This window comes from Nothobranchius furzeri, chromosome 9 (assembly GCF_043380555.1).
Source record: "Nothobranchius furzeri strain GRZ-AD chromosome 9, NfurGRZ-RIMD1, whole genome shotgun sequence".
NCBI lineage: Eukaryota > Metazoa > Chordata > Actinopteri > Cyprinodontiformes > Nothobranchiidae > Nothobranchius > Nothobranchius furzeri.
The window spans coordinates 59,348,787-59,374,279 of record NC_091749.1 but is presented as its reverse complement, the minus strand read 5'-3'; the positions used below and the strand labels follow the sequence as shown (position 1 = coordinate 59,374,279).

Sequence of the window (25,493 nt, the reverse complement as noted above, 5' to 3'; positions counted from 1 at the left end):
AATGGTCCAAAGGTGATACCAAAGCCATTTTAAACGAGCCGTCGCATCATGCCGCCCACCAAACCGACAGAATGCTGTGATTGGCCAGCCAGCAGACTGCTGAGGCATCTATGGAGCATGGCTACTGTACGTCTAGATTTCTAGGCTATAGATTTAATGATTTTTGCCAAGTTGCGGCTGAGTCAATGACATTTTCTGCTTTAATAGTTTGACTTTTGTTTTTTGTTCACTCTTACTTGTACCCCATCAAATCAGACCGTCTAAACATAAAGGCTGTGTCCAAATTCAAGAGCTCCATCCTTCCGAGATTGCATTTAACGTCACAGCAACGCAACAAGGTTGTTAAAATTTGAAGGATACTCGACACGTGTCCTCAAATGCATTCTCATTGTCCCCAAATTTGAAAGACGGGTCTGGTGCATCCTCACTGCCAAAGGCTGTCCCAGGATTCATAGCAAGCAAAACGGGAGATTTCTGATCTCATAGTAATGGCGGACAAAATGGGAGAGAATTGCACTAATACATTTAAATATGGTAATTAAAAATGAACTCGTGTTTTTGTTTAGCTTTTTTATTTGTGTAAATATATATTTTGTCAAAAATTATAAAATTCCTCAGAAACGAGCTCGTGTGGTAGGTCTCGTATTCATGTGTTGCTGCTAGGTTTAGTTTTACCGCTGTCGTGGTTTCTATACAACAAGACATAAACCGTTATATGGGATATAATAAATACGAAAGCTTGATTGCCCAGACTGTGTTTAGTCATACCTGAAATGACATAACCCCACTGTTCAACAGTAATAGTCGTCCCTGTGAAACATGGTAACTGCCAATTAGATTAAAGCTGCTTTCCTGAGTTTTCCTCTTTCAGAAATTATGTATGATTTGTCAGAAATCCGTAAAAGTGATTATCTTATCATGTTCTGTGATATAATATAAGCAATACATCTTTTTCTTTTTTTTTTTTGCTAAGCGCGCCCCCTGCCCGGTAGACCTCCGTGCAATAGGAAACTGAGCGCCAACCAGAACTAACCACCAGCATTAGACTGCCACTTAGACACCTGAAATTTAAGGAATACCTCGGCTGATGCAGAGTTTATGAACTTTTCACGGACAAGAAAGTCTCTAAAATATAAATATATGAAAACACAACATGACATGAGAATAATACTCGTAAATCAACGTGTTTTAGCTCTGTTTGTCGGCTACAGAAGCACATTTATAAACAGAAACGTGAAGTCGCCATCTTAAAAAAAACAGAACAGCGTTTTTGTGTTATACGCTTGTCAGCCACTAGATGGTGCCATTGGATAAGAGAAATACTCCAGAAGAAAGCAAGGCTTTGTGTCAAAGATGATTTTTTTAATGTTATTTTTATAATTTGTTAACAACTGTGTGCTCTCATCAGCACATTTCACTTTTGTCCCTTATATCAGACTATTAATCTGACACTGAGATCAGGTCACAGGGAGGGGATTAAAATAATCTTAATCTGATTGCATGCATGTGTTGTGGATTTATTGGCCTCTGTGTTTAATCAAATATATGCTAAAATGCCACATTTGACTGTGAGCTCACATACACAAATAGTATTTTAATGGAACAAATGCAGAGCCCTGTGTTTCTTGTGAAATCAAAAACCACTTCAGTGCTGTCGTTTTATATTGGGTCCCGATGTGAAACTGAGACTAAGACAGATTCTCGGAGGTGCAGCCAGTGAATCACGCTTGAGTGTTATCACAGCTTGCAGCACAGCAGACATTTTGACTTAAAAGAGCAGCGTAATAACAATGGCTACATCCTAGTTCAGCTGCTGCTTTTTACATAGAACTTGTTTTAGAGCAGAACTTCCTCCGTGCATGTGGACTCATCAGTAATTTCGTTAGTAAAACGGGTTACTCTAGTTATTTTCTACAGTCTATAAGACAACACTGACACCTCCTGGCAAGAGCAGTTTAGAAACTTATGTTCCTGCTGTTTTATTTCTGTAATAAACTTTCACTTTTCTTCCTAAGGTGTCCTCCATACATCTGTTGTTCTCCTCACTGAGATGTGTGAAAGAAGTCCTGATATGCTGGCCCACTTCAGAAAGGTACAAACCAATCATCTTGGCATAAAAAATGTAGCTTTTTATGCATTTGTTTGAAGCTCATGCCACATTTCATTCTCCCTCGGTTGCACGCTTTATTTCATTACGACTAAGATAATCAAACATGTTGAACTTTTTGGACTGCACCACAGGTTTCTTCTACTTTCAGGTAGGGATGCTCCGATCCGATCACGTGATCGAAAATTGGGACTGTGATCATAAGATTTTCAAAGAATCGGTGTTTAGAAATGATTGGATTTAACTTTATAAAACAATAAGCATGACTTTTAAAAATCATCCTGAGATAGATGTTCAGAATAAGAATGGCAACTCGTTCAGCTACTGTGAGTCGCCCGTGACTCTGGAGGAGGGGGGTTGGGGGAGAACGCTGGTGGGGGACCAAGCAAGACTTGGTGGCCTGCCAGGATTATAAAGCACTGGGGGGGAAACGAGTCGTGTTGTTGTGTGACTTGAGGTGATACAGCTTCTTAAATGAATGATGGCCCAAACTTTTATAGCACCTTTCAGAGGACTTGAAAGTGCTTTACACTACAGTGTATAATTCATCCATTCACACACTGTGGTGATGAGCTTCACTGACAGAGGCGAGGCTGCCGAGCACAGGCGCCACCGGTCCCTCCGACCACCACCAGCAGGCAAGGTGGGTTAGGTGTCTTGACCAAGGACACAACAGCAGAATTCTCTGGCCAGAGCAAGGATCCAACCTGCAACCTTCCGATTACTGGAAAACTCGCTGAACCTCTTGATCTGCTGCTGCCCCCAATGAAGGGTCATCGCCAACCGCCACACATCTTCATTTTTTTAATTGAATTAATTGTCACTTGAAATATTCTTTTGGTTAGTCAGAAATTTCGGTTGCTAAAAATTTTCGATTTGTCTCCCAGGACTAGACACTTGTAATGTTTGCAAACTGGGTATTTAATGTGGTGGGAAAAGAAAGGCTGTGTTCAACACAATGAATCTGATATGCCACCTTAAAAACAAACTGCTTAGTTCACTGCAACAACTCGGACAAAAACACAGAGCCAGCTGACACTGAACGGTACGTTAAAAATGAAAGAGAAATGGTCTGCAGACAGCAAAAAATACAAGATAGCAGTTTATCACACTGGATGATGTTTGTCTCCTCGAGCCGCGATTCTTTCTTGTTCCAACTGTACAGACGCAGCATTGCAGGTGTTTAGTAGAAAGGAGTGACCTTGGCGCCGGCTGTCATGTGGCGTGCCATCCCTGTCACACATCGCTCAAAACGGTCACACACTAAACCAAGTAAACAACTTGAAATGTGATCAGTGAGGCTACTTTTAAATGTATTCTTAATATCGGCATGTTTCTTATCAATGTACTTCCTGAGCGAGGGATGTTTTCTGGCAGATAAACTAAGGCAATATAGAAATAAAGAAATGCATAAATGAAATAAAACAAAACAACTCAGGTGTGTTCTTTTTTCTTAATTTAATGCATTTCTAAAGTATCAGATAGGGACTCTGTATCGGCAAATACTCAAAATCAAATGACTCGAACTCGGACCAGGAGCAAAAATCGTGATCGGACCATCCCTACTTTCCGGTTATTTCTTTGATCTCCTTCCTCTGTCTTTTCCCTTTGTACCTCCCAACTGTTGCTGTTCCTCTCCTCTCCAGGTGTTAACAAACCTAAGCCAGAAGCCATGTGTCATGCTCATAAGCTGAACATTAATTTGAATCTCTCTGAAAGTGAATGACTTCCAGTTTCCCCTCCCTAACATCTACTTCATATTTTTTCTGTCATTTGTCTTTGTTACAATTCCTGCATTGTGTTAGAATGAGAAGGTAAGAGGACATTCTGATCTCATAGCTGGTGCATGCTGTTGATAGTAATCACTCACCAGAGTCACCTAAAATGTAACCAGAATTGTTTTGGAGTAATGTCATGTTGTGTTTTTAATTTAGACCCTTTTTTGATTTCTTTCTCCTGTACGGTGATCATTATTGTCGGTGTTTTTGATCCATTCGTCAGACACATACCTCCTGTTGTTTTGAATGGCATCCATTTCCCAAACCTGTGATTTATTGGGTCACTTAACTGGTGTTTTCACACGATGTCACTAGGGGCTGGAGGTTTTCTCTAAGTCTGTAAGATGAAGCTTGTTATAACTCAACTGGTTCTGTGTAGCTGTAGAGGAGACCTTTGGTTGTGATGAGTCAGATCAGCAGACCGCAATGTCATTTTAAGGAAGAAGACTTCAAAAGCTTCCTTTACGTCCACTAAATAGTTCCTATGTGGAACTGAAACTTGGTCTAACACCAGAATTACAAGAATAGTTGGACTAAACACTAAAACTATCTCTGGTCAGGTCCAAGAAGTTAAAAATGACACGAGAAGATGACACATAGCTGTATTTGATGTCACAGAGGCTGAATAACTTTTTATTTCACTTTTGTTAAAACATTTTTTAAATCTGCTTAGAGGTAACAGTACAAATTTGTTTTTTTTTATTAAACTTTATACTTTAACCCAATGCTTACTGTAACATTAGCACATTTATTCAAACACAAATGTTTTAACTGAATATTTCTACCTTGTTAAACAAAAACTCACTTCCCACTTTTGGATCTGCCACTCTGAAATAAAAATAAACTATTTTGAACTTCCTGTTATTTGAAAATTGTGATAATGGTTGAGGTTCACTTAAACCTCCTTCTCTTTTTGTTGATTTTTTTTAGCTGGTTCCACAGTTGGTGAGAATCTTGAAGAACCTAATCATGTCTGGATACTCTCCTGAGCATGATGTGTCAGGCATAAGCGACCCTTTTCTGCAGGTAAGTCTCTACTCAACGGTAAAAACAAAGCTCTTACTACTCTGTGTATAGGTAAAAAAAAAAAATGGAAGTCCCTTATTTAAAATGTCATCAACCATAAGTTTTTGTTTTCATAGTTACAAAAAAGACACGTTTGTAAGGGTTTTAAGAGTAAAATGTTGCAATAATAAATCTTATCCATCCACCAATCCATTTTTGTCCGCTAATCCGGAGTCGGGTCGCGGAGGCAGCGGTCTTAAGCAGAAAGGCCCAGACGTCCCTCTCCCCAGTTACTTGGGCCAGCTCCTCAAGGGGGATCCGAACAGAAGAGAATTACAGAAATCTAAACGAGACATGACCAAACTATTTACTAAAATAGCAGCATCATACTCAGAAAGAGAGGGACGGACGGAAACAATTTATATTATGGGAGATGGAAAAAGGCTGTTCATGCACTCATTAACCCCCGAGATACTTAAACTCCACTTGGGGCAGGACCTCGTCTCTGACCCTGAGAAGGCATTCTGCCCTTTTCCAACTCAACACCATGGAGTGCGTTTACATGCAGCCAGTAACCCTTTTAAAACCCGAATATTCACAATAACCCGGTTCCGCACGGCCATGTAAACACCGCCAAAAACCCGGATATTCTCATAACCGGGGTTTTAAAAACCCGGTTACAACACCTGGGGTAACCCTTTTCTAACCCGAATGTTTGGTCTTGTAAACGCATATCGGGATATCCCCATCAAAGCGTGTGTTCTGCACATGCTCTGTTCGCAAGGAATCTCTGTCTTTTGAGTAGCGAGACGTCTTGTATGCGCCAGAACACCGGAAGTAAACAACAAGTTGGGAGCAACATGGCGAGTCGCGGCACAGCACCACACTTTTGGAGTGACGAGGAAACCTTTGTCTTCATCGGTCTGGTGAAAAGTATGAACATTATGTCTTTTGTTGACGGCCGAAAGTACAGAGACAGCGAAATGTGACGCATATTGCGTCTTGACATAGTCCATACGTCCTGACGCTACCCCAACGTCCGCATTTAAATCGGGTTATGCAAGTTAGGGGTAACTCTTTCTATTTATGCTTGTAAACGGGTTATTCTGATCAACTCAGAAACCCGAATACCGACCTTAACCCGATCATAACCCGGATAATGGCTGCATGTAAAAGTAGTCATGGTCTCAGGTTTAATGCTGGCGATAAATCCCTACAGCTAAAACACACACTGCTGTTGTAGTTTTTAGTGACTTTGGAATCTTAAAGCTGTTTGTGATGAATGTTTTCAATGACCAGGTGCGGATATTGAGACTACTGCGAATTTTAGGCAAGAACGACGACGACTCCAGTGAAGCGATGAACGACATACTCGCACAGGTTAAAATGATAATAAAACTCTAATTGGATTTAAAAGTCGCTGCTGATTTTGTGTAACTGACAGTCATGTCCTGCAGGTGGCAACAAACACAGAGACGAGTAAAAATGTAGGCAATGCAATCCTGTATGAGACCGTACTCACGATAATGGACATCAAGTCTGAAAGCGGACTGAGGGTGAGTTGATTTAAAGAACTGAATCACAATATTTTTCTATTCTGACTCAGCTTAAATGTCCTTTTCCCTGCAGGTTTTGGCCATTAACATCTTGGGTCGCTTCCTCCTTAACAACGACAAAAATATTAGGTATTTATTAATGCACTCATCCCACTTGAATTTTAGTGCATACATTTAAGTGCTGTTTTTAATAGACCGCTTGATTTTCCCCAGATATGTGGCATTGACGTCTCTACTAAAGACGGTACAAACGGATCACAATGCAGTTCAGAGGCATCGGAGCACCATCGTGGACTGTTTGAAAGACCTGGACGTGTCCATCAAGAGGTTTGTCCTGCTGCTCGAATTGCTGCGGTTATAGTTTCACTCTTCGTTTTCTGATTTTTATTTTTGTTTTTTCAGACGTGCAATGGAGCTGAGCTTTGCTCTTGTGAACGGCAACAACATCAGAGGCATGATGAAGGAGCTGCTCTACTTCCTGGACTCGTGTGACCCAGAATTCAAAGCAGACTGCGCGTCGGGAGTCTTTCTAGCCGCTGAGAAGTACGACCTTACGTTTTGTTTTTCAGTTTGCTGATTTTTAGAGATCTGTGAAGCCATTCTGCCCCATTTTGTCCTGGCATGGTGAATTCAGGGTTTCTTTTGTTGAGAAGTCAGGGTAAATGTCTGATGTCGGTTAAAGAAAGCTGTGTGATGATAAAAAGAGTGATCCATCATCTGAGTGATCATGGTGATGCCTTCTATTTTCTGACAGCGTACATCGTCCGGCTGTACAAGAACTTCACGTTTCCTGTTCTCCTCTGTGACCAATCTAATATTTTATGTTTTACAGGTATGCTCCTTCTAAAAGGTGGCACATAGACACCATCATGAGAGTGCTGACAACAGTATGTATACCACAAAAACATTCCAATGACAATGTAATTGAATGTAATTTGTAATTCTGCAGCTTAGTGTTCTGCGTCGTTTGTTTATTTTTTCTGATTATCTTCACAGGCAGGAAGCTACGTGCGAGACGACTCCGTTCCCAACCTTATTCAGCTCATCACAAACAGCGTGGAGATGCATGCCTACACAGTTCAGAGACTTTACAAAGCACTTCTGGATGACATTTCACAGGTCGGTGCAGCTCTGCTTTAGCTTCTGATTAAATTAAATGTAATCTTCACCTCTGAAGCCTCCAGCCATAGATTTGATCATCTAATGTGCGTTTATGTTTCCATTAGTGCATTAGAAACTTAGTTTTATCTTCTCTGTCCGTTCCCTAGCAACCTCTTGTTCAGGTTGCATCATGGTGCATAGGAGAGTATGGAGACCTGCTGGTGTCAGGGCAATGTGAGGAGGAAGAACCCATCCAGGTATATTGAAAAGATGAAGAAACACACAAACTAAGGATCACGAACATTGTAAATACTAATGCTATACAAATGTATGTTCTTTTATTTTAATAAAGGTGACTGAAGATGAAGTTCTGGATGTGTTGGAAGGGCTTCTTGTGTCTAATCTGTCCACACCTGTGACTCGGGGTTATTCTCTTACTGCTATCATGAAACTGTCGACTCGTTTCAGCAGTGTGAAGTGAGTATCCTTAACTATTTTAGGTATAACTCATATTACACAAGTCTAGATGTTTTTTTGTTGTTGTTTTTTTTCCACTGTAGTGCAAGGCAGCTTTAATTGTACATGAGCAATTCAATGGTCTGTCCAGGAGCAGGAACGTAAAGCGTTAAAATCCACGTGACAACAGAACAAATTACAGCAGTTACAGTGCAGAAAGTGCAGCAAAAGAAACATTCATTCAAAAGATGATGAATACATGAAAATTCTCAATTTTGATTCAAATGTTACTAGAGTTGGGGTACATCTGAGGTCATGAGGAATCTGATTCCCTCTGTGTGCAGCATAGTAGCTAAAAGCAGCTTCACCCTGTTTGGTTCTGACCCGGGGTTCTACCAGCTGACCACTTCCTACGGATCTGAGCCCTGCTGGGCATAGATACTGCAAGGAGATGCAACATGTATTTTGGCCCCAGGCTAGGGCTGGGCGATATGACGAATTTAGACCGTTTTACGATCTACACATCTGACGGTCTGTCATTTTTGAGAGACCGTTTTATCACGATTCACAGCTCTGCTGTTGAATTTCTGCCTCTGAATGAAAAGGGAACTTACCCCAGGCGAATGACACGCCTTTGTTTGACCCTTAACCAATCAGAGTGAGTCATAGTAATACATTAGTGCCCCGCTTGTTTTCACTTGTGTGTGAACAAACATGGCTTCGGCCGCGGCTGAGAGCGACATGAGGTTTTCGTTCCGAAGAGGAACGCAGGGTTTCCTTAGCGCACGGCGCTAACAACTTAGTGACGTGACATGTCTCGGAGAAAGCGTAAAAACACGTTGGACGCTTCTTCTGAATCAGGAAAATAACACCGCTTCTTAAGCAGAGCACGACGCCGCCTCGGCTCGTTCACCCTCTGCCGAGCCGGTGTTGGTACTGGACTGAGCTCGGTCGCTGGAGCTGCATCGTGACTGCCTGATGGAAAACCAGCGGGTTTCATCAGACTCGTAGTTTCTTGTTTTTGCTGGGACCCCCTGTATTTTACCGCTCCCTCCTGCAGTCTTCCCCTATTACAATTTAAAATGATTCTGTAAACTCCGTGTATCAATAGAAACGATCTCTTCCTCTGCCAGCTGCAGTAAATGTAGTCTCCAAATAATAAGAGGTGCATTCATCTGTGCATCTCCTTTGATCCACATCAGTGATGTTTTCAGCACCAGAACAGTGAAGCAAAGAAAGATTCCTGAGTTTGTTAGTAATTTTATTTATTAGGTGCATCTAACCTGTTCTATTTTTCTCTGAAATGAGATCAAATCAGTGCTTCTATGGGTTGTCTCCAATGTGCACTGGAAATTTTTACTTTATTTAGAGACTTGTTGCAGAAAATATTCAGAATTCGCAGTTTTTTGCTACCACAAGCGATCTCTGGTCCAGCCGCACATCAGAGCCGTATTTGAGCTTAACTATCCACTACATGAGCAACTGGGAGCTACGTAGTATTTTGAACAAGTTAATGTTTGCACAATACGTTTGCAATTGACATGTTTGCACTTTAAATATGTTTACGATTTTAATTTATGTTAAGTAACTTGAAAAACGAGAAAAACTGATTTTTGTAATTGTTTCTCTCAGGGCTTTTATCATCTCTGGTGTGAGTTTAAAATATAAGTGTGTTAGCACTGTGCTGATTATCCCTAATATGAATAAATGTTTATTTATTCAATGTTTCTCTTCTTTAATACGCAATTGAAGTTATGCTATTCATGGATAAAAAAATCGTGATAAAATCGAAATCGTGATAAAATATTGGAAAAATCGTGATATTCTATTTTTGCCATATCGCCCAGCCCTACGCCAGGCTATTGAGTGCTTTATAAATTAGCAGTAGCAATTTGGAATCTATTCTGCAGTTTACCGATAACCAGTGTAAACATTTAAGAACAGGAGTGATGTGCTTGGTTCTCTTGGTTCTTGTTGAGCCTCTAGCAGCAACATTCTGAATAAGCTGCAGTTGCTTCACAGCTTTTTTTGGGAAGACCAGACGAAGGAGCAATGCAATAGTCCAGCCTGCTGGAGATGAACGCATGAATGAGTTTGTCTAGGTCCTGTCTGGACATGAGACCCCTGTAGGATTATTAGTTTTTTATGCTGAGAAGCTTTACAAAAGAAAAAGTGCTTCAGCTAATTTAGACCTGATGGTTTCACCTATCAGTTATGTTACAAATGAAAGTAGCACGGATTATGTTCACACCTTCATTCTAAATAACATGAGCAACAAACACATGTGGTGTTGAGTTGTTATTGATGTGGACAGTGATCCTGATCCCTCGCTTTCCTCTTTGCTGCCTTCTACTTCATCTTTAGCTCTTTTATCTGTTTTGCTTTCCAGTCGAATCAAGAAAGTGGTTTCGATATATGGCAGCAGCATTGATGTGGAGCTTCAGCAGAGAGCTGTGGAGTACAATGCACTTTTCAAGAAATATGACCACATGAGGTGAAACTTCTCACTTTTAGAAGAAAACAACACTAGCCATCTTTTTGTATCGGCCATTAGCTTTAGGGAAACCAACTTTAACAGTTTGGTTTCGTACGTCCATTCTTGCTTGTCCTCTGATGATAGGTCAGCTCTTCTGGAGCGAATGCCCATCATGGAGAAAACTGCGAGTAATGGCCCTACAGAAATAGTTCAGACAAACGGGGAGACCGATCCTTCTGTGGTGGAAACAAAACATCCTCCTCCAGTAACCCAATCTACAAACCAGGTGAAAACCAATTTTAATGTGTATATATTTCCAAAAATATCTCTATTTTAGTGAAATGAATATACACACAGCAGAGCCTTTATTGTTTAAAGCTGTCATGAACCCAATTAGCGTTTCAGTTCTGAGTTTTTGCAATAAGTGTTTATAATGAATGTTTTAAATTCACATTTTTAATCACTTGATGTGTTCTTGCTCCACAGGCTACCGATTTGCTAGACTTGTTGGGTGGTAATGATATGGTGCCGGTGATCCAGACGTCGGTGCCCACCAAGCCCGCCTCAGCTGGAGGAGAGCTGCTTGATCTTCTGGGTGACCTCTCACTAAGTGGTAGGATGCTCATCTTAAATGATCATGTTCCATCCAGGGTTGTTTCCTTGGTTTAATACGAAGCCCAGTACATTTCACTAATGGTGTTCTGTTTTTCATTAGATGGAAGTTAACCAGTCCCTAAAAGACAGTTTGGATGTTTGGCTTGAATTTGTTTCAGTTTCAGGAACAATTAGAAAAATTTAAATCACTTTTTCAGTAATATTTCCTGTAAATGCTTGAAATGCAAATGTTTGCGTTTGTCCTCCTAAACCCTGGTATGAACCTCCCCCTCCCCTCCCAGGAGGTCCTGCACCTACTCCTGCTCCCTCAGTGCCCACCTCCCAACCCCCTTTTCTGTTGGATGGCCTCTCTTCACAACCCCTGTTTAATGACATTGCAGCTGCAGGTGAGAGGGTGCTGCTCTCAAATAAAGATGCTTATTTAGTGAGGCACCAAGTGGTTTATATTCTTGTACTTTCATAACCTTCCCATTAACAATCTTAACGATCCCGTTTAATCATTTATCCCTCTGAAATGTCTTAGGTATTCCTCCTATGACTGCTTACAACAAGAATGGTCTGAAAATAGACTTTACCTTTGAGAGAGCGAACCCCAACCCAAACATCGCAGTAATCACCATCAATGCATCCAACTCGACAGAAGCAGACATGACCGACTTTGTTTTTCAGGCTGCAGTACCAAAGGTAAGCATGAACAATGCTGCGTTATTATTTAGTTGATTCTCTTTTTATGTTTTGGTACTAATTTAATACAAGTCAGCTCAGGCTAAAGCTTTGCTTATTCTTTATTTGCGTCGATACTGAGATGCCCAACGCCATTATGCTTCGTCACAAGCGTTCTCCAACTCGCTCGCAAGGACAAACGGAGTTGAGCCCACTTTTCTAACCATCTGCTGAAGGTGACAGAGACGTCAAGCCTGTGATTGGTCAGGACGCCGCTCCCTTCATTCGTCTACAGCACCGTCATTCCCTCTCAAAACAATAAAACGAGAGCCGAACATATCTAGCAGCAGACATGGAGCAGATTAAAGAATGTCTCGATACTAACGTTTTCACACCTGTGACTGAGTACAAACTTTTCATTTGTCAGGAAATTACGGGAAATGTTAGTTTAGAGGTGGTGACCGGATGCAGAGGTGGAGGATGAATTTATCCAGGTTTAGAAGTCTGAGATATATAAACACACTAGAGACTGACTGCATTATTGTCAGGATACCCCAGAAAAACGCTACGCCCCCTGCTGTCCTGGCAGAGAATTGCTTCACAACGCTGAAGCCCCCGACTGAGGAGTATAAAAGGAAAACGTCACCATCAGTACGTGTTCATGTGAGCGCTAACTTGCTGACAGGAGAAGTATAAATCAGGCTTAATGGATAATATTTTTACCTGATATCACTCAGAATCTGTGCTTAATGCGTTAGCTGTTATAGTAGGCAGAAAAAAATATTTTATTAGTAATTTTTTGTTTGAAAATGCGGTCATATAAGAATGTAATACCAGTTTAGATTAAACAAAATGACAAAATATTTTTTGGTCCCAAAAATGAAAAAAAAAAAAAAATGTAACATGAAGTTTTGGTCTGTTGATGAGCTTTTAAAGATTTATAAAAGACGGTAGAATTTAACTAAGTCAGAATTTGGTTCAGAGTTTTTTTATTTCTAATTTTGTGAGGCTTTTATCAAACGGTGTAATCTAACTAGGTCTAAACTCAAATTACACACATTCCTAGTTTGTATCCTGTTTGTTGTGTTGATCGTTAAACAAAAAACACCCACATCACACGGCCTTCCCACAGGAGTTCCCCACGGTTCAGTGCTTGGACACTTGTCCTTTGTACTTTCTCTTTGGCTCTTGTCACCTGCGTTGTTTTTTTATCGCTGACATCCAAATGATTCCTAGTCGTCCTTCTTGCAAGAAGACCCCATTAGTGTAGCTAAAAACTGTTTTTCTCTCAAATCTAAACTGATGAAGAAAGACCCCTTTAAACTTAATGTGGCCAAGATTTCTGTTAGCTAGTCAGTCCATCCATTACCACATGAGCAGAGAAATTTCCTCGACTGTCTCCCCAACAAAATTATAAAGGAACCATGATTGATGATCACTCGCCCTCCGAGTTGCAACAGACTCTTGGTTGTTTCTTATTGCAAACTATGTTAGAATAGTTCATCAGACAGATGCTACCAAACTAACCTCGACTGTATCAATGTTCCTCTGGTAGGACTTCCATCATGCTTGGTGAAAGCTCTCCAGATTGTCCAGAATGCCGTAGACATGAGTTGCTTTTCCATTTGTTATTAATCATTATTCTCTCTCTGTTTATCAGACATTCCAGCTGCAGCTTCTCTCCCCCAGCAGCAACGTCGTCCCAGCTCTCAACCAGGGAACTGTCACGCAAGTCATCAGAGTCCTCAACCCACAGAAAGTAAGTTTACAAACTAGTAAACTGAGTTTTTGCCTGTTTGAAGCCCCATTTGTTCACATTTCAAACTTGTTTATTTATTAAACTCAATCGTGCTCGTAAACCTTTCAGCAACAGCTACGAATGAGGATCAAACTGACCTACACGCACAGAGCCTCATCTATCCAAGACCTGGCTGAGGTTAACAACTTCCCTCCACAGTCGTGGCAGTGATGATCAGCGCCCGTTGCTCTTAAGCCCCGTCAAGGGAACTATGAAAATGGATTTTTCCTTTCAACCTCCCACCTTTCTTCCAATGGACACCCCCCACCCCCCTTCCGTGAAGTCATTGCAGACAGCTACCCTCAAGTTGCATGGGAAGCAGCAGAGCGTTGATCACGGGAGAATAACAAAGATGTTACCAAGACCCTGTTGATATTACAAGAATAATTTGGAAAACATATCAATCACTGAACTTTCTTTTTCCTCCTAACTGGTTTCCATAAACTCTTCACTTAATGAGTTGTATTTCCTCTCAGCACCATTACTACACACAGCAGGACACATGCACACCATTCACTGTGGCACACTTTACCTCTGGAGGAAGTGTTGCTTCCTACGGGCACAGCAGGAACCTTTCTTTTTAAATTCCCTTCTTATATGATTGGCTTTGTTTTCATATGTTTTTTAAAAAAACAAACCATCTTACAGGAGAAACCATGAAACATTGAGCATCACTTTGGCCAGTCACATCTGGATTTGAGCTCGAAGATGATTTTTTTTTTTTTTTTTTTTTTTTTATTCTGGTGTTATAAGAGCTGGTTCTTTCTGATAAGAACATCAGAAAACGCGCTCAATTGGGTTTCTTGTGGCCAATTCTGGGAAAAACACTCCGATTTTTCCCTCATTTGTTGTTTCATCTGTAGGGACGCAGCAATTTGTAGATCTGTATATTAAATTTAACATCTCTGAATAGTTTCATTCAGAATTAATACAGCTCTTCAACTTATCAGCATTTGTCTTAAAAGCTCTGCTTTTTAAACTTTTCCTGCATCTGCCTCTTGGTTTACTCCACTTTCAGGTTAGTTTAACCCGGTCGGTTGAATCCCACACACAGTCACGTGTAAATTAAGCTCTATATGAATGTAGTTAACATGCACTGAATGCTCCTTGATTAGTTTCCCCCCTCACGCTCATCCTAGCGGCACTGTTTTTGTGAACATTTGTTTTGTTTCTGCAGTTCTTAATTTATGCCTGATATCTAAGTGATGTGCCTTTCTGACTCGGCTAAATCAAAGCCCCTGAGCTTTTTGAGTTCTGTACGAGCGTCGTCGTATGATTGTGTGATGATCGAACCGAACTGGCGAATCGCATCATATACATTTTACTTGTATCTAATATTGGCCCACATGCTCAGAGTCCCACTTATATCAGTCCAATTTTTTCTTAATTTTCTTTTTTGTCAAATAAAAATATATATTTAAAAAAAAAGAGCTGAATGACTATAAAATTTAAAAAACTGGAAATTTAAAATAATGGCAGCTAATAGATGAAAAGTTTCATTATTTGGCTTCAGAGTTTTTCTGAGATAAAAAAAATCAAGAATATCATATCAGTCCAATCTTTAACCCAAAACATAAGCAGGAGAAGCTGGATTTTGGAATAGGTACTCGTCTTTAAATCAGATTCATGACCACGCTGTCATCTGGGATGGATAGAAACCTTAATACCTCACAATATTTCTTCTTTCTCTTAACTTTTTAGCGGTGGTAAATGAAATTTTGTTCAGTCGTGAGTTTCAGTTAAACGAAGCGTCTGCATGAGGAAGACTAGACGCTAACAGTGGTTTTCACATCTCGTTCCTGGTGCAGCCTGGCCATGCTGTGTATCACTCTTGTCACTATGCTTCACTATCTTTTAACTTTTGTGACCAAATCAGAGATACTATTAGCTTTGGAAATATTTTTGAGCTATATGTGTATATGGAGAAATCTTTAGGCTGAACTTTTTGTTTCCTGTTCTTGAGAAAATGCTATATTGGCTTTGTTTTTTCTGTACATATTGAGGGCTTTTACAATTTTGTCTAATGTACTATCTTTCATCCTTTTTTTAGATACCATTTTCTAAACGAAACGAGATAAAATTCAAATATTCACAATGTATATTGTCTAAATAGGTTTAGCTGGCATCAGTCTGAGGAGATTTTCCTGTCACCGCTCACTTATTGTAAACGAGTTCTGATCTGCTGCCTGTACATTGTATATAGTTGTAAAACACTGATCAAATTAAATAAAATCCACGTAAAAGATTAGCTTAAAAGTATAATTGTATGCATATATGTACAAAATTAACCTGAAATGATGCAATTGAGCTGCGTATAATTTACGATACTTTTATCTCAGCGATTGGATGCGTTATCTTCTACGAAGTGAGTCGGAAGGCAACACGGTGTGTTTCTATAAGAGCTGAATCTGAACAGCTGTACTACTGAGGAGAGTGAGCACAAGTGGCACTTTGCTTTGTCTGCTTCCCTGCCCCTCACACACCTCATAGATCCTCGTTTGTGTCCGTACCCTCTTGAGGGGGAGCAGCTCTTTTGCCAAGAAGCGTCTCTTCCATTTGGCCTTACATGCGCTCTTGACATTTTCTCTTCATCCTGCAAACTGTTGTGTGATGTGCTGCCCTTTGGTTTTGGTGTTTTCTTTTTGCTTTCCCTGCTTCCTGTGTTTTCTGCATCTTCCAAGCAAGCAAATCAAGGACACTAGAAAAAAAAGATTTTAAATTGCCGTCATGATTAGTAGGTTTAAGTTGCTGTCATTTTGTCTTCATGGCACATTTTTTTTGTTTGTAATATGTAAAAATCCTGATTTAAAAGGTTAAATAAGATCACTCACTAGTTGAATCGATGAAAGACAGACGAGGCGATTAGGATGTAAATTTTTTTTATAGCTTGATTTAATTCCATTTTTTCTTCATCAAAACAAACCAGGAAAAGCTTGTTAATGCTCACAAGGGGGAGAAAGGAACTTTAAAACATCTATTCCTTAGTGTTTGTCATTTGTATCGTCTTATTCCACCTCTATGTACCCTTTTTAATCTAATCAGATCAAACGTGTAATCTGTACTAATTGAAGTGAGCCCAACACAAGTGCTTTGAACACTATTAACTTTGGAGGGGGAAAAGTGGCCATCAGAGGTGTGTGTGTGTGTGTGTGTGTGTGTGTGTGTGTCAGAAGATGATCGCATTTGAGAGTGTGTGATGCGGGAAACTTGTCTTTTGTCTACATAGGACTTAATTTTTGGCTGCATTTTCAACTTCTGAGCTGCATGTGAAAAACTGTAAATAAGGCCATTTCTACTCTTGACGAAAAACCTATTTTTTTTTCTTTTGCAAATGCAAGAAAAGTTTAAATATTGAAATCTGTCACGCCCCTTTTATGGGTCAGTACTAACGTACAATTAGAAGTTGTTCAGGAAGCGCTCACAATTTTGTTACTGCTTTGTTTTGTTTTATTGTTTAGAGCAAGTTCAAATCCATAGTGTGGATTACTTGGACTTTTTTTTCCCATGAAATTGCTGAGTAAAGGGCTTGGAAGAGCAACTAAATAACCACCATGATTATTTTACCTGTTCAATTAAAAAATGCATCTACTGTAACATAATCTGGATCTCCTTCCCTCCTCCGAGGCCTGTCCTGACTGAAAATAAAACGATGTCTGGAGCCTTCTTTTTGGTTTTGATCTTTATTTTTCTGTTTTAGTTTTTTTTCTTCTTTTTGTGGAGTGATGAAAGGCACGAGTTAGACTTTTTTCCTCATCAGCTGGACACATCGAACTGCTTCCCAGTTCTGTGGCTTGAAGGAGTGTGAATGCAGGACTGAAAATATGAAATGATTCGTAAAGATGAAAAGTTGTAAACTATTAAATGGAATATTTTCAATTTCATGCTGTGTATTCTTGTCTTTGGGTTGGAGAAAATGATCAAGCGAATAAAACGTGAAATAAAAACAAAGCTGAACTATGGAAGTCTGTTGTTTGGGTTTAAATTGTGTCTGAAGTTTGAAATGGGGCTCATTTTAAACCGTTGGAGCTGAGAAGTGATTTTAGCTCACAAAAAGCAAAGAGGCAAAAGAAAGTTACAGAACTGTTCTGATCAGGGAGTCGCCAGGGGTAGCACGTGCCCCAGCCTGCAACCTGATTATGAGGCACGCGCTTAATTCTTGTGCCACCATCACAAAAACACCAGCTGTAGCTTAATAAATAAATGTTTATGAAGAGTGCTAATACTTAGTATAATAGTATTATAGGCTTTCTTGTTTTCTAGTTGGAAGCTATTGCCCCTCATCAAGCCGCCCCGATGGGTCCCAAAGGGAAAAAGCTACACTCAGTTTGATTTGAAATATCTTCTATGTCAGCGCTGGTCATGACTCCAGACTCCGCAGTAAAAAATCTGGCGCCCCATTGGCGGTTTTAAACAGGGGCCTGGGCTCCTATAGAACCGGCCCTGGCCCCTGTTATGGCCCCTGTGCTGAAGAGATCGGATTTTTGTCCCCTGCGCTGCCTCGGAGACGGGAACTAATGTGCTGCAGCGTTTCAAACGGAGCCTTTAGAGCGCAGCACACTCTGTGGACAGAACTGTTTACCTGGTGGATTTTTGAATAAAAGATTAAAAATAGTTTAAATGGGACCCAAAGAAATTCTTGAGGACGACTTAACGGAAAAGACGCTGAGAAACGAAGGCAAGCAATACAGTTTATTTTCCTGACATCAATGAATTTCCTTTGGCAAAATTGTGCACAAGCACAAAATGGCGACGACAAAAAAGAATTTTCATATTGCACTAATTTTTCCCTTTTTTTCTTGCGCCCCCATGAAAAAATACTGGCCCCCCTGGAAAATGTGGCCTACAACCGCCCCTGTCCAGGGGCCCTAAAAAAGTAAAAAAAAAATTTTAAAAAACTTTTCTTGCAACAATAAACTTCCGGTCGTGCCACACTTTTGCCCCCACCCCAACTCTAGGTCCGTCTCTGATTTTATTTGCAATGAGGAGGAGAGTAGTAAAAGTTGGCTCATTATTATTTATTATTTACCGGAAGCCTCCACCCTCTGACACAACCACTGGCTGGAGCAGTACCCGCCCCCCTGATGTTTACTGATCCGCTCTCCGGCAGCTGCAGGCCCGTGTGACAGCGCGCAGATCAGTCGGGATATGGCAGCGCGGCGCTCGAACGGGATGAAATTCCGTCGCTCCGCGGGAATTAGCGGCGGCACTGGGGAGGCGCTCGCCTTTTGGCGCTGTTAATGGGATCCTTCATGGCGATGGAGGAGGAGGAGAACAACGCAGCGGTCTCTGCGGCTAAAATCCAAGCTGGCATCAAGAAAGAAGGAGGGGATGTTGGAGATAACGGCGCCTGCATCGACAGGCAGCCGGACACGGTGGTCCACCAGGCGGGGCCGAACCTGACTGCGGGTCGCGGCAGCCGCAGTGGTCCCGGAGCTCACTCTGCAACGGGGATCCGAGTCCTGAAGGCAGGTTTCTGGTAATGGGAGAGGGTTTCAGGTCCGGTCACTGCAGCCGGTCAAACATTTGTGTTTGTATCAGAGAGAAACGGGCAAAGGATTTCTAACGTATCCTGTGTGTGTGTGTGTGTGTGTGTGTGTGTGTGTGTGTGTGTGTTGTGTGTGTGTGTGTGTGTGTGTGTGTGTGTGTGTGTGTGCGTGAGCGAGAGCGAGAGCGCACCTGCGTGTGTTAACTGGCTCTGGTACCCTGCTTACTGAATGACAATCATCTCTTATTATGAGCAACATTACATAACACACACACACACACACACACACACACACACACACACACACACACACACACACACACACACACACACACACACACACACACACGGAGGCCTACAGTTGTCTGACATGATGACGGCATGCTCTTTCATTTATTCCATCCTTTACTTCATCCAAGCAGATAAATGAGTCTCAGAGAACTTGTTAGAATAAAACAGTGTTTGTGAACAGCTGAGGGACAATTCTATATTACTATTATTATCTATTGTCATTTTAGGACATTCTAAAAATGTAAACATGAAGTTTATAAGGTTTTGGCTCTATGAATAAACATTCTGACAGCTTATCGGCTTTCAAAACATAATTTTTGAAAGTTTGTTAATCAGTGTTTACCACACTTCATGTTTTTAGGACATTTGAACAAATCTAGAATTTTTTCATTTGCAGTGGCGCCTCGGAGGGGGGTACATGGCCACCCCATGGCCCACAACTGCTCCTTAGGCATAAAGACATTCACATCTAGTTATAACTTATTAGTCATACAAATCCTCACATTGTTTAGGCTCTTACACTCTTTTCTACCAGCAGCGCAACATGAAGAGAAACGGGAGTCGAAGCTGTGTGACAAGAAAGACTAGATTTGGATCACGGGAGCGGGACTGGCTGAAGGGGGACACACAGCGGGGCTGCGTGTGCCTGTATGGTGGAACGGTGGACCCCCAACCACCCGCCTCTGGCCCACAGACCTCCTGCACCCCTCAGACAGACCTGCAGCTTGTGCTCTGCTCCACCAAGACCACCGTGGAGGAGCTGTGTGCCCAGAGGGACAGACAGGGCCTCTACGTTCAGCTGCACGGAGACCTCATCAGGTGAATGTCCTGCGCTTTTGTAGAGACAAAAAGCTAAAGATGAAACCAACATCATTTACGCCATTGCACAAGCATCTAAGCAGCTGCAGATCTGCAGCAGGATATTCACTGGATTTACTCTGCTCACCGTTACGTTGAACTTGGAACTCTTTGTCAGCTCACAGCTTAATGTGAAGTCATGCATTTAATAGAAAAGTAAACAAAACAGAGAAATAAATCATGCAGCATCAAAATGAGGCTTTGTATCTCAGTTGCACAGCTATAGTGGGAGTGAAACATGAGATATCATGCAGCATGTTTCAACTACAGCAAAGATTCCACAGGAAGCTGAGCACTTCCATTAGAGACGCAGCTGTTAGGAGCACAGTGATGCACATTAACATCTAACAGAAGCAAAGCACAAGAGTTTCACACAGACTTTCACATTGTTTATGTAATTTGAAACAAAAATGAGCTGAGGTTAACAGGAAGAACACGGCGCCGCCTCGTTCTCCTACCTGACTGAGACACACTGAAGGTTCAGGTGCTCCTCTCAGATCCACGAGACATTCAGAAATGATTGTCTGGGTCACTGATCCATGACCACAAAGCTTGAAAACCCAGCGTGGAAATATAATCCAAACGAGGACAAAAGCTTAGATTTAGCTGCAGTCACAGTGTGTTCAACTCAATTTTCTTAAAATAATGAACTTTTTCAGAAAAGCCTCCCAGCTCTGTGGTACCATCTAAAGTGCCAGTGGTTTTACATTCCAGATGTCTGACAGTGAGCTCAGTCAGGTGGATTTAAATCTCATATTCCTAAAAGCTGGCTTTTGCTGTTTGTAGCAAGCTTTGGATTCAATTTAAGCTAATGAAAAGAAGAATCCTCCAAAGACAGAATACACATACAGTAAAAGCCATTTAAAGTTTATTGCAATAATTTAAAAAAGGCATATGATCGTTATGTATCATGAAGAGAATGAAGCATGTAGAGATTGAAGAACAGTGGTCCAAGAACCGAACCTTGTGGGACCCCACATGTCATGAAGGTCTGCTCAGATTAGTGACCACCAATAGGAACAACATGCATCTGCTGTTGAGATGTGACCCTAAAGGGATACTAAGCACTTTGGTTTGCTTTTAGCACCCTCTAGTGTCTTTTAGTAAAAACAAAAGTAAAACTCATCTCCTCGCTGTTTGTTCGTTTTTTAACACCTTAATCTAACTGTTGAAATGTCTCCTCAGCCATCATTAGTGCCTACAGGAGCATTTCATCACTGAATCAAACAAATCAACTGTGTTCATACCAATACCAATACCAATTTTATTTATAAAGCGCATTCACAAGGCATTACAACCAAACAAGGCACTGTACACTAAAAATGTTAGTTAATTAAACCGGCGTTATACAGTCATGTAGAACAGAGATAAAAGATAAAAAGGAAAAACAACAAAATTTCTAAAACTAACAGTTAAAAATCAGTAAAACACAGGGAGAATAAAAAATTAGAAAAACATTTAAAAAAAGAACCAGAATAATGTGGAAGTTGATATTGTGATTTCCATTTTAAACAATGCAGTTGTGACTGAGGTTCATAATTATGTGGTATACGCTAGGTTGAAGTACTGAGTTTTCAAGCGTGATTTTAAAATGCTAGCTGTTGGTGCTTGCCTCACTAGCAGTGGTAATGCGTTCCACAGCTTCGGTGCACAGAGAAAGCCCTTTCTCCACGGCTTTTTAAACGTGCATTCGGAACAGCTAGGAGGAGCTTATCTTCGGACCTGAGAGCACGAGGCGGATTGTAGTAATGGACAAGTTCACACAGATACGGAGGAGCTTGATGGTTCAAGGATTTGTAAGTCAGAAGCAAAATTTTGAAATTTTGCCAACTCTCAAGTTGCAAGTGCAGTATTCTGGCCACAGAGGGCGATGAGGGTTTCAGTGACATTTCATTAATTCTGCAAAGGATCATTTTAGCACATACTGGCTCAAGAAAAGGATTTACGATATGAAGTATTGGTGCTTTTTTGAACTGCAGAGAGCAGTAAGCTGTGTGTATTTATTTTAAATAAGTCTAATGAGATAATAGTGTTGAAGGAGACATCCATCCTTTTCCATTGAATCATCCACTTGGAGCAATGGATCCCAGTCCAGTTTTCTTTTTTTTTTCCTAGGAGCTTTTCCCTTTAGGGATCCAGTTCGTGCTTTTCGGGACAGATGAGATGTGTAAATCCCTCCCACATGTTCAGGTTATGCCCTGAGCTGCCACGCGGCTCGTCATAATTTGGACAAGGGAGCCTCCCAGACATGTGAAGAGTTTGAAGCTTGATATCAGAATGTCCTCTAAATCACTTCACCCATCACTGATTAACGTAAACTCAGGTGACCTCCAGGCTCAGCTCGTCACGGCCCAGATTAGTTTTGCTGGGTTTTATTTTGTAAGTTCACCACTGATAAGACGACTGGTGAAATCCCAGCTAGACAGAGTGACCTGCATAAGCGTACAATGCCTGCCAGAAAGGGTTTGCTCATCTATTCGGGTCAGGGGGAGTTCAGTGGAAATACAGAGGATTTGAGACTAAATGAGGAATATTGCTGCAGGGTGTAAATGATTGCAGCAGTAGGGGATTTCAGTCTCATTTGCAGCAAATATTACAGTTTAAGAATAATTATAGATGCAAAGTGAAAATGCATTTCAGGTCTTTAAATAAAAAGTCCTATTTAGCAGTTTTGCTCTTTTATGAGTTTCTCAAAGAGTATCTATGTGGATAATTGACTAGAGGCTCTGCATTTCAGGTTAATCTATCACACGCTTTAAATGTTTGATTTCAAATGATTGATTTTCAAAAGTGAAAATTCCTTAATGACAAAACACTTAAAGTGATTACACTCTAATAATCTAACTGTCATTCATTTATTTTCCCTTGACTTTGCTAAATTATTGAACTTCATTTCCCAAACATTAAATGTAATTTAGCACGGTGCGCACATCACCTCTTGGTGTCTTGGGTCCTGCAGGAGGCTGGATCCCTCTGAACATCCACTTCAGATGGTGTATGACTACCTGACATCTATGGGTTACTCAGACCCGGTGCGTGTGCAGCATGAAGCAGCCAACTCAGACCTCAGCTGTTTGATTCGTTTCTACAGCGGTGAGTCTTCAATTCTTTTCATTTTCATCTGTTTGCTTTCATATCTGGTCCGTTCTTTCTCTGAAAACAGACTTGAGATTCAATTTCCACACTTCTGGTGAAGCCGTACCTGAAATGAAGTGGAAAGTAGCTGTTTCTTTATGTTTGGGACTGCTTCCTTTACCAGGATGATACTGTAAACACACACCCTTCACGATTGTGACCGACCATCAGTCATTCTGCAGCGCTGCCTACTTCCTTGGAACAACGACAGGGGAAACGAATGGCTCTGAATCCTTCTCATTAATGGAATAACCCCCAACTAAATTAGGAACATGAATGTGGCTGAGAAAAGCTCCATATTTAACTTTCAACAGCCTTTTGAAATTATATTTATTAGCCTAATTTACTGCACCCTTCTTTGAAGTCCTCATGTGCTCACTGATGTTCAGTTTTTTGCTCCTTTCCAGGATTGGAATAGTCAGATTTAGATGTTATCAGTAGTCGGGCCACATTGGTGAAAGTGTAGAGAGTCCCTTGAAGAGATCCTGCATTCTACTGCCGTCTCATGGGAAAAGAGGACCATGAGCCATGCGTGAGTCGTAAAGCTCAGCTTAGGCCGAGATGACAGCCTTTAGTTTGATGAGAGCAGATCCAGTGTAGTATTGCAGGTTACTGTGACCCTGTTTGGTTACATGACTGTGTTGATGTTAACAAACTCTGATTTGTGCCATAGGGAGCCAGTCTCCTCCCTTTCCGGTCGGCTCATGGGTCCCTAGAAGAACGAAAAAATGAATGCAAGTCAACGGGGCTAAAAGAGCTATTTTCTAATCTGCTTTGCCTTAGGCCCTGGATCACACATATGTTGTACTGCTATTTAAATGAAAAGTAATTATGTGTGTTTCGACCACACCAGTCACGTACTTTGAGATTTATCAGCTTGTAAAAGTTTGTAATTAGCATGACTACAAATTAGACGTCAGCACGTCACATATGTGACGTCGCCACATAATCTCCTCTCCCCTACTATAGCTGCTACGTACCAAATAGCCAGGTTTAGGTATGTACTTTTTCCTCCTGAAGGAAGGATTTGAAGTTTGCTGAACTTACAGCCATTTTCCCTCTGTTTTACTTCGTGTCTTGTTCGATGGCGTCACTTTCGTGAAATGCATTTGTAGTCCTGGACTTATTTTCACACAAAACCTAAAATAACATTTTACCCCGTTCAAAAATAAGTGCTTTCTCAGTGTCAAAATGCGTCTATAAAATTCACAGACATCAAATGTGAAATCCATGGCACATAACAAGCGGAATTAGAAAACAGCGTTTTTAGCCCCATTAACTTGCATTCATTTTTTCCGTTCTTCCAGGGACCCATGGTCCAGAAGTAGATGGGCGTGACTTAGGCTCCCTATACATAACTTGTCACTGATGAGAAGGATTTTTTTGGGGTGTTGTCTTGGTGTGGTTCACTGAAAAAACATTATTTAATGATTTTTTCTGATTATAATCGTCACTCTGAGTTTTTCATGCGGCCTGAATTTGAAATTAGTCTCCTACATCTATCTCCCACATTAGCTTCTGACGGTGAAACTCTAGGATTTGAAAAGCCTGACAGATCTACGTCACACTGTTTATTAGTTTATTTGCTTATTTGTTTATTTGATCCCCATTAGCTTCCGCGGCATGCTCCGGTAGGTACTCTTCCTGGGGTCATTTCCATAATACACATTTAAAAAAACAACATTTCATAAGACAACACTAACACTGTCACTAAACATTCATGGACTCACCCATCTTGACTTACGACGGGGAAGGTTGTTGTTGGTTTAGCACCTATTAAAGAGCAGGTAAGATCTCGGCTAGTAGAAGCTAACCTTTAGCATTAGCAACATCACCACACAGCAGAACTCCTTAAGGATTGTGTTATTTATGGAGATAAAATATCAACACTGCAGCACAAATTGAGTAAGTGGTAGATTCGTGTTGCTATCCAATCTGAGGGTAGATGTCTAAATATCAGGAAATTAGACTCCAAATCCTGCCCTCTGAAGCTATTTTCTCCTCCAGCTAACCAATACTTTCTGAAACAAGCGCATCTGAGCTTTTCTCCCCAGTGTAAAGGGTTTAATTTACATATTATTTAATGAACCATAAGACATGAGATTCCATAGAAAATATGGAATCAATCTTATGGATCTTTGGGTACTTTTAACCAGAAGACTGGAACTT

The 25,493-nt window shown here is 40.9% G+C and overlaps 2 protein-coding genes across 2 annotated transcripts in view; both read left to right on the top strand.

Moving 5' to 3' along the window:
- ap1g1 (adaptor related protein complex 1 subunit gamma 1) overlaps positions 1–13,955 on the top strand; it is a 28,443-nt gene extending 14,488 nt beyond the window's left edge. Inside the window, exons 6-23 of the mRNA XM_070554554.1 lie at positions 2,016–2,092; positions 4,816–4,911; positions 6,190–6,270; positions 6,348–6,446; positions 6,520–6,575; positions 6,660–6,773; positions 6,849–6,989; positions 7,279–7,333; positions 7,443–7,565; positions 7,715–7,804; positions 7,900–8,024; positions 10,393–10,497; positions 10,624–10,765; positions 10,966–11,092; positions 11,376–11,480; positions 11,618–11,778; positions 13,418–13,516; positions 13,625–13,955. Of these exons, the coding sequence (XP_070410655.1) occupies positions 2,016–2,092; positions 4,816–4,911; positions 6,190–6,270; positions 6,348–6,446; positions 6,520–6,575; positions 6,660–6,773; positions 6,849–6,989; positions 7,279–7,333; positions 7,443–7,565; positions 7,715–7,804; positions 7,900–8,024; positions 10,393–10,497; positions 10,624–10,765; positions 10,966–11,092; positions 11,376–11,480; positions 11,618–11,778; positions 13,418–13,516; positions 13,625–13,726 (1,898 nt within the window). The 3' untranslated portion in view covers positions 13,727–13,955. The remainder of the gene's footprint in view (positions 1–2,015; positions 2,093–4,815; positions 4,912–6,189; positions 6,271–6,347; positions 6,447–6,519; positions 6,576–6,659; positions 6,774–6,848; positions 6,990–7,278; positions 7,334–7,442; positions 7,566–7,714; positions 7,805–7,899; positions 8,025–10,392; positions 10,498–10,623; positions 10,766–10,965; positions 11,093–11,375; positions 11,481–11,617; positions 11,779–13,417; positions 13,517–13,624) is intronic.
- A 4,692-nt stretch (positions 13,956–18,647) lies between these two features.
- phlpp2 (PH domain and leucine rich repeat protein phosphatase 2) overlaps positions 18,648–25,493 on the top strand; it is a 36,908-nt gene continuing 30,062 nt past the window's right edge. Inside the window, exons 1-3 of the mRNA XM_070554548.1 lie at positions 18,648–19,020; positions 19,867–20,150; positions 23,149–23,282. Of these exons, the coding sequence (XP_070410649.1) occupies positions 18,793–19,020; positions 19,867–20,150; positions 23,149–23,282 (646 nt within the window). The 5' untranslated portion in view covers positions 18,648–18,792. The remainder of the gene's footprint in view (positions 19,021–19,866; positions 20,151–23,148; positions 23,283–25,493) is intronic.